An 8,337-nucleotide genomic window follows, 5' to 3' on the forward strand; every position below is an offset into this window, starting at 1 on the left:
CCTCTGGAAACTTCGGGTACTTTACTACAGACTTGAGTCAATATCTCGGGTGTGTTTCCATATATATATATACATACATACAAACTTTGTTGGCGGTTATAGTGTAGTGAAACACCAACCAACAAAATGTGTGAAAATAATTTCTCAGAAGGCTTACAATGAGACCAAGCTAATTAGCAGTTGATTGTGAAGAAATGAAACAAACAGAAGGCAATAAAACTATGACTTAACGAGGAGTTTGGCGTCACGTCTGCTCCGGCTTGCCGTAGTCCTTTTCTCTCTCTAATAGGCTCTAAAACCCAGTGATTAAACCTTCCTTAACTCCCAGTGTGTACACATCCTCACAAATGCCATGCCCAATCCTCACCCAGTTAAATCATTTTAATGGCTCCAATTTGGAAACAACGCCTCCATTACAAGGATAATTGCATACTCAGCATTCACAAGCACGAAAAAGATAAATCTGTCCTGTCCTTTTCTATAAATTCCCAAACTATCTGACATTTTGCTCTTAAGTAGAGACGTCAAATTTGTGAGCCTTTTTTTGCTGTCTGGAGGAGTGTTTGCTTGCGATGACAGCTCAGCTGGAGAGCAGCTAATGATGTTCAAAAGAGGGCTATTTGTCTGTAGTGGGTTAATGGGTGTTCTTACACTCAGAGTACATTTTCAACTTGATCACTTGTCCTTTTCAGAAAAGTTACAACATTTATGAAGAGAATGGAGAGTAGCTACAGCAGTGGTGCCTAGAGATGGAGACTGAGATGGAGAATGAGATAGAGACTGAGATGGAGTATGAGATAGAGACTGAGATAGAGAATGAGATAGAAATGGAGACTGAGATGGAGACTGAGATGGAGACTGAGAATGAGATAGAGACTGAGATGGAGAATGAGATAGAGACTGAGAATGAGATAGAGACTGAGATGGAGAATGAGATAGAGACTGAGATAGAGAATGAGATAGAAATGGAGACTGAGATGGAGAATGAGATAGAGACTGAGATGGAGAATGAGATGGAGATGGAGAATGTGATAGAAACTGAGGTGGAGACTGAGAATGAGATAGAGACGGAGACTGAGATGGAGACTGAGAATGAGATAGAGACTGAGATGGAGAATGAGATAGAGACTGAGATAGAGAATGAGATAGAAATGGAGACTGAGATGGAGAATGAGATAGAGACTGAGATGGAGAATGAGATGGAGATGGAGAATGTGATAGAAACTGAGGTGGAGACTGAGACTGAGATGGAGACTGAGACTGAGATGGAGACTGAGAATGAGATAGAGACTGAGAATGAGATAGAGACTGAGAATGAGATAGAGATGGAGACTGAGATAGAGATGGAGACTGAGATAGAGATGGAGCCTGAGATAGAGACCTAGATAGAGATGGAGACCGAGATAGAGATGGAGACTGAGATAGAGATGGAGACTGAGATGGAGATGGAGAATGAGATAAAGACTGAGACTGAGATGGAGACTGAGATGGAGACAGAGACTGAGATGGAGACAGAGACAGAGATGGAGAATGAGATGGAGAATGAGATAGAGATGGAGACTGAGACGGAGACTGAGACGGAGACTGAGAGAGATGGAGACTGAGATAGAGATGGAGACTGAGATAGAGACTGAGATAGAGATAGAGACTGAGATAGAGATGGAGACTGAGATAGAGATGGAGACTGAGATGGAGACTAAGATAGAGATGGTGAATGAGATGGAGACTGAGATAGAGATGGAGACTGAGATGGAGATGGAGACTGAGATGGAGATGGAGACTGAGATGGAGATGGAGACTGAGATGGAGACTGAGATGGAGACTGAGATAGAAATGGAGACTGAGATGGAGACTGAGATAGAGAGGGAGAATGAGATAGAGATGGAGAATGAGATGGAGACTGAGATAGAGATGGCTCAGTAGGCATCATGGGCATACACAACTGATTAACATTATGCCTGCTCAGATATTTATAAGCCCAAACAGGTTGTAATAAAACAATTAAAATAAACTTTTTTCAAAGCGCCTTTTATAGAAGATAACTCCATCAGCATTTCCAGTCAAGATCTGCTTTTTCCAAAAAATTACAAAATGTACAAAATTACAAAAAATAAAAATTCAGAAATTTGCCAGCATCCTAGTAGCTCATCCACAGCTGGAGGTGCAGCTCAGTAACAGCAGAGTGCATTCAATGGTCAGACAGCTCAGGATGAAGTTAACAAGGCACCACACACACACACACACACACACACACACACACACACACACACACACACCAAGAAACACTGCACCTTCTACCTTCAGAAAAGCAGTATGTGGCTGAGAGTCTGTGGATGCATCATCAAAAATTGATGTCCCGCACATCAGTATAGGGAACACGTACTGTGAGAACAACACAAGGCAGGGAGCAGCGGCCGCGGTCTCTGGGAAGCAGGCCTGTCTCTGCTGCCCCCCCCCCCGCTCCTTCTGATCAGGTGGAGGGAAGATGAGCACTGACACCTCGCAGGGTTCACACGGAGTGTCAGCCTCATAATTACCAAAACTTCCAGCCACAAGCAAGCCCTCCCTTACCCTGCTCCCGTCTCTCTCTCTCTCTCTCTCTTACTCCCTCTCTCTCACTTACTCCCTCTCTCTCTCTCTCTCTTACTCCCTCTCTCTCTCACTTACTCCCTCTCTCTCTCCCTCACCCTGCTCCCGTCTCTCTCTCTCTCTCTTACTCCCTCTCTCTCTCTCTCTTACTCCCTCTCTCTCTCTCTCTCTCTCACTTACTCCCTCTCTCTCTCTCTTACTCCCTCTCTCTCCCTCTCACTTACTCCCTCTCTCTCTCACCCTGCTCCCGTCTCTCTCTCTCTCTCTTACTCCCTCTCTCTCCCTCCCTCACCCTGCTCCTGTCTCTCTCTCTCTCTCTCTTACTCCCTCTCTCTCTCTCTCTCTCTCACTTACTCCCTCTCTCTCTCTCTTACTCCCTCTCTCTCTCTCTCACTTACTCCCTCTCTCTCTCTCTCACCCTGCTCGTCTCTCTCTCTCTCTCTCTTACTCCCTCTCTCTCTCCCTCTCACTTACTCCCTCTCTCTCTCACCCTGCTCCCGTCTCTCTCTCTCTCTCTTACTCCCTCTCTCTCCCTCCCTCACCCTGCTCCTGTCTCTCTCTCTCTCTCTCTCTCTCTCATTCCCTGCTCCTTCTCTCCTTCTATGTCTCTCCCTCCCATCCAGCTCACAGCAGAATCCTAATTGCAGTGTTTAATATTCCTAAACTGGGTCTCTGACGAGCATTGTGTGTTTGTGGTTTATATTGTTTTTGTGTTTAACCCTCTCCCAGACACATCACCCTTCCTTCCTCCTTCCCTCCGTTTCTCCTCCTCTCTTTTTTACAAAAGCAGTGCGCACAAGGTGCAGAATGTAAATGCGTGTGCGGTTTTGATGCCGTGGGGTGCGGAGGGGACACGCCCCACCCTGACGGTGCGGCACTGGGACGCGTCTAAGCTCAAGTTTCCTCCATCACAGCCGAACGTCTCCGCGCATGACGCACGCTTATAATAACCGAGAACCGCTCACTTCAAGGTGTTTATCAGCCCAGTCTGACGCTAATGGACATAACGAGTTTCGACAAGCCCAGTGCAGAGGTGCAGGCAGAGAGGAGTGTGAGGAAGAGGAGGAGTGTGAGGAAGAGGAGGGTTGTGGTGAGGAGGAGTGTGAGGAAGAGGGTGAGTTCTTACCTGCGGGATTGACTCTGTGAAAACCTCTCGGGAGGTTCTCCTTCCCAAAGCTTGAAACGCCCACATGCTGTCTCTCTCTGAACACACAGCGGTACGTGTGTGCAGAGCCAGGTAACCCAGAGGAGAGAGAGAAGAGAGAGAGAGAGAGAGAGAGAGAGAGAGAGAGAGAGAGAGAGAGAGAGAGAGATAGAGGGGGAGAGAGAAAGTGTAATGGATAGATGCTACTCCTATGATTTTGCTGCATCATTTGATCAACAAAAACTGATAGAAGTTAGAAGTAGACGTCTCATACTGGGGGAGGAACACTTTGAACTAAAAAGAAAAAAACCCAAAAGAACTGGGCAAAAACACCCCCCCCCCCATCAGTGCAAATGGGCCCAGAGACGTCATTACATCAGTATCATAGCCAGAGAGCGGCGTCTTGTCAAGCCAGAGTGGACACTGAGGCATCAAAGTGCGTCTCCCTTTTAGGGGGCTAACAACCCCGGCGGAGACGGCCAGCACTCCGCTCTCATACGAAGAGACGCGCGGTGGCCAGACCTGCCCTTTCCTCTGGTGGCTCCCCAGGGCAGTTTATAAAAGAGCTGGGGCTAAACAGCCCTGGGCGAGGAGCCCCACGGCGGGGCAGGCGGTAGGAGACGGACCCCGGTGTACTGGGGGGGGGGGGTCAGTCACTCTCACGCTGGCCAGCAGGAGGAGACGAGACTCTCGCAGCGTGAGTCGTGGAGTCAGTAGGTGTTCTACTAGAGGGGTTTTGGACACAGGGTCCTCCCACTTATATGCGGTGTGAGGGCTGTAAGAGGTCCAGAAAGCGTACGTCTGATTGTGGCCCGTCCAGTGTGAGGCAGAAGACAGCCCGCTAACAGCTGGAGCGTGCTGGTCCTCCCACGCTGCAGGGGGCGCCTCACATGCGAGCACACAGGTCTTCTTCTCTCTGTGGTGTCTCCCCAGTAGTGCAGTACTACTGCACAGGCACTTCACTGTCTGTTACTGGGGAGAATTAAACATCTGTGTGTGTGTGTGTGTGTGTGTGTGTGTGTGTGTGTGTGTGTGTGTGTGTGTGTGTGTATGTTACTGAGAGATAAATGGGATGATGGCAGCTACTTCACATCTATTGTCTTACAAAATTGTGTATTTTGTGAATGTGTATCTTCCATTATTCACAGACACCTGTTTATTGGCCATCTCTGTGTTTTGTTTAGAAACAACATGTGGATTAAAGAGCAGCGTGTCTGAGTTTTATGGACTGAGTAATTTTATAAACTGAAAGAGCAGAGCTTAGCATGGAGGATCCACAATGGTGAAGGTGATACCCGTCCTTATTCACACACATCCTTGAACATCACACCCATTAGAACTCTACATGTAGTTCCTAAAACAAACACCTTTCTTTCCCAGTTCTCTAAACCATACAAAATCCATTCCCATTTCAGACCTGGGCCGTCTGCAAGGTCACTCTGTAATGCGTTTGACTCAATGTCCAGAGCGTGGGACTGAAAGGAGAAAATGCAAGCTGACCAATCAGATCAGGGGGAAAGAGAAACAGAGGACCAATTACGGCGTGTCTCCCAGCAGGGGTGGAGCCAGAGCTCAGGCCCAAGTAGCAGAGGAGACCATGTCTGTCCATTACCCACCTTAACCCTCCGCTAATGCCCCATGATGAAGGACAATAGCTCCATTACATCTACCTTGCACTCACACTCCACATCCACACGCACTGGGGTAATAGAACCGGTCCTGGCCCGCGGTGTCATTAGTAGCACTCCGTAATTATGCTTCACGTCTGCACAGGACAGCTCAGGAGCCGTGGCGGGGGGCGGGGCCGCGCGTGGCCCGGCGTAATTGAGGGGGAGATCGTGGAGACCGACGTGATGGTGGCGTGGCTGAGGTGTCCTGCTACCGCTAATCGTCTTCTCAGTGGAGTCGAGCGCAATGGTAAGGAGCGAAAGTGAGGATCCTGACTGCTGCCTTCACTCTATTGGGCCTGGACTGTGTGTGTGTGTGTGTTTCACTCTGCTCAGCATGTGGCCAATAAGCAGTGTCAACAGCAGGAAAGGCGCTGGCCGGGTGGATAAATAGAGCCGTGGGGTTTCTCCTTCACCTGCCTGCCGTCCCCTTCCAGTTCCTCTACAGTGACATAAGCATGTTGGACAGCCCTACCGTGTGCTATACCATGGTCCCCTTGGCTTGTGTGTGTGTGTGTGTGTGTGTGTGTGTGTTACTCACTCGCTGCCCGACACTTGACTGCCAGAGCCCGTGATGGAGCTTCTCTCTGGCCTGGTCTGTGGGCTGTGCTTGGGCTTGAATCCACACAGATGACCCAGGGCCTTCAGATAGGAGGAGACCTGCAAACACACAAACACACGTTTGCATCCCTGCGTCCCTGCCCCGTGTCCCCCACCGCCGCTGTCTCCCTGGACATCATATTCTCTTCAATGGTCTTTTTAATAGTTTGGTGAGGAGGACAGCCTTATTTTTAACGGGGACACGACAACTCAGTAACTGGTAAACTGAGCAAAGGCGTTGGACGGTTGTGTTCCTCGAGCTCTCTGGGCCGTACTATCTTCAGCAGGGAGAGTGGTTCTGGACGGAGGAGAAGACCCTTCCTGCAGCTGATGTTCCTGTACACGGCGTCAGCAGTGAACATTCTCAGACGAGAAGAGGAGAGGGCGGGAACCAGCTCACGGAGACAGTCCAAAGGGAGGTCTGAGAGAGAGAGAGAGAGAGAGAGAGAGAGACTGATCATACCTCTCTGCTCTGAAAGCCTCATCTGAGACTTCTGAATGAGCTTTGATCCCCCAGCCAGCTAAACACTCCTATAAATAGCTTTCTGCACAACCAAGCAACACGGCAAAAACAAACTGTGTGTGCTGGTCCCAACGTCCTAAAGCAGCTAAACATTCCAATATCATAACACTATGATTTTCACTAATAGTCCTAATAATTGTTACCGCTCTGTGCTCTTAAATGTCCCGTAAACATGCATGCAACAGATTAGGAGGTTACACGAGGACGTCAGGTTCCTGCAGGAACAGAACATTACCCTTAACGCTCCTCGGAGGCCTGGGGGGGGGGGGGGGGGGGGGCTGTGGAGGAACAGGGAGCTTTAACGCGCATCACCTTGGCACAGGATGGCCATGTGCTCGGCCAAGTCCTGGAAGCCCTTCTCCACCAGACGGCCGTTGAGTTGACTGTTCTCCTGAGACCAGAACTCCACCGCCACGGCCAAGATCTCCTGCAGGGTGGCCAGCACTCTCAGTCTCCATTCCTGAAGGAGCAAACCGCAGCACAGAGCTCCGGGTCAGCGGCGGTTCCCCCCCACACACACTCATCCGCCAGCACCGTGCGGGAGCCAGACCCCCACCTGGTTGCTGTGGAGAGCCCAGATCGAGGCCTCCACCAGCAGCTCCGTCAGCTGCAGCAGGGCCTTGGAAGTGAGCGTGGACCTCTCCCACACGCTCCAGAGGGCAGCGCGGAGCACGGACGCCCGCGAGCCTCCCGTCCTGCCCCTGCGCACACACACACACACACACACACACACACACACACACACACACACACACACTCACATCCACGCACCAGGCTCCTTAAATGCACACGGACTACTGTAGCCACCGCCAGGCCCCCCCGGTGAGGCTGCGGCCCCCCGGGACGTTTTCGTCAGCCGCTCACCGCGAGACGGCGGCACGAAGCTCCAGCTGGAACAGTCGGAGAAAGAACGCCTGCAGGTCGCCGTGGAAACGGAGCAGCTCCGGGGGGGCGGGGCTAGGCAGCGGATGGCAGGTGTCGGCGTTCGCCAAGCAGATCCTTGGACAGAAAGGAGTTCAGAATCGTTCACATTTGCGTCTCTCTCTCTCGTAAACACACACTGCAGCCCAGCGGTTAGGGGCGGGACTTCCTGGCAGTGCGTACCTGACGGATGTCTGGAACAGGGCCCACGCCGAGGTCCCGCACCGTGGACACTGCAGGACCTGCAGGAAGTAGGCCACCCTCTCAGTTCTGTCCCAGGTGGGGTTGTTACGCAGAACCTCGGTCAGAACGCTGCTGAGCGTGGCCAGGAAATACGGCTGAGCGTCTCCCTGCAGGAGGGCCAGAGGGACTTTAACAACATTGACCACAGACCACAACTACACACACACTCATCTGACCATCATACTGCAAACGTGGGAACTTTTACCAGGCCCGACTGGACCACACTGACACTTTCAACATGACATGTTGGTACAGTAGGAAAACGATAGCTGGGATAACGGAACGAAACGGACACTTGGTGTGAAATGCTGTGAAACCAGAGTGAACTGAAGAGCCCCAGATGAAGGGCCCTAGCTGAAGGGCCCCAGCTGAAGGGCCCCAGCTGAAGGGCCCTAGCTGAAGGGCCCTAGCTGAAGGGCCCCAGCTGAAGGGCCCTAGCTGAAGGGCCCTAGCTGAAGGGCCCCAGATGAAGAGCCCCAGCCGCAGGGCCCCAGCCACAGAGCCCCAGCTGAAGGGCCCCAGCGGAGGCACTGGAGCACGTACTTGCAGGGCATGCAGCATGCAGGAATGCAGCACGGAGACTGGGGGAAGCAGACCAGGGCGCAGACAGGCCTGAACCTCCTCCAGGGCCTGGGGGAAGAGTCCACACT

General features: G+C 51.4%; 1 protein-coding gene across 1 annotated transcript in view; it reads right to left on the minus strand.

The window, feature by feature from the left end:
• slf1 (SMC5/6 complex localization factor 1) overlaps window positions 1-8,337 on the minus strand; it is a 30,885-nt gene that overhangs the window by 14,559 nt on the left and 7,989 nt on the right. The window contains exons 5-12 of the mRNA XM_076998497.1: window positions 8,231-8,335; window positions 7,628-7,794; window positions 7,388-7,522; window positions 7,080-7,224; window positions 6,836-6,983; window positions 6,276-6,421; window positions 5,942-6,060; window positions 3,716-3,792 (exon numbers count right to left, since the gene is read on the minus strand). Of these exons, the coding sequence (XP_076854612.1) occupies window positions 3,716-3,792; window positions 5,942-6,060; window positions 6,276-6,421; window positions 6,836-6,983; window positions 7,080-7,224; window positions 7,388-7,522; window positions 7,628-7,794; window positions 8,231-8,335 (1,042 nt within the window). The remainder of the gene's footprint in view (window positions 1-3,715; window positions 3,793-5,941; window positions 6,061-6,275; window positions 6,422-6,835; window positions 6,984-7,079; window positions 7,225-7,387; window positions 7,523-7,627; window positions 7,795-8,230; window positions 8,336-8,337) is intronic.

Source organism: Brachyhypopomus gauderio, chromosome 3 (assembly GCF_052324685.1).
Source record: "Brachyhypopomus gauderio isolate BG-103 chromosome 3, BGAUD_0.2, whole genome shotgun sequence".
NCBI lineage: Eukaryota > Metazoa > Chordata > Actinopteri > Gymnotiformes > Hypopomidae > Brachyhypopomus > Brachyhypopomus gauderio.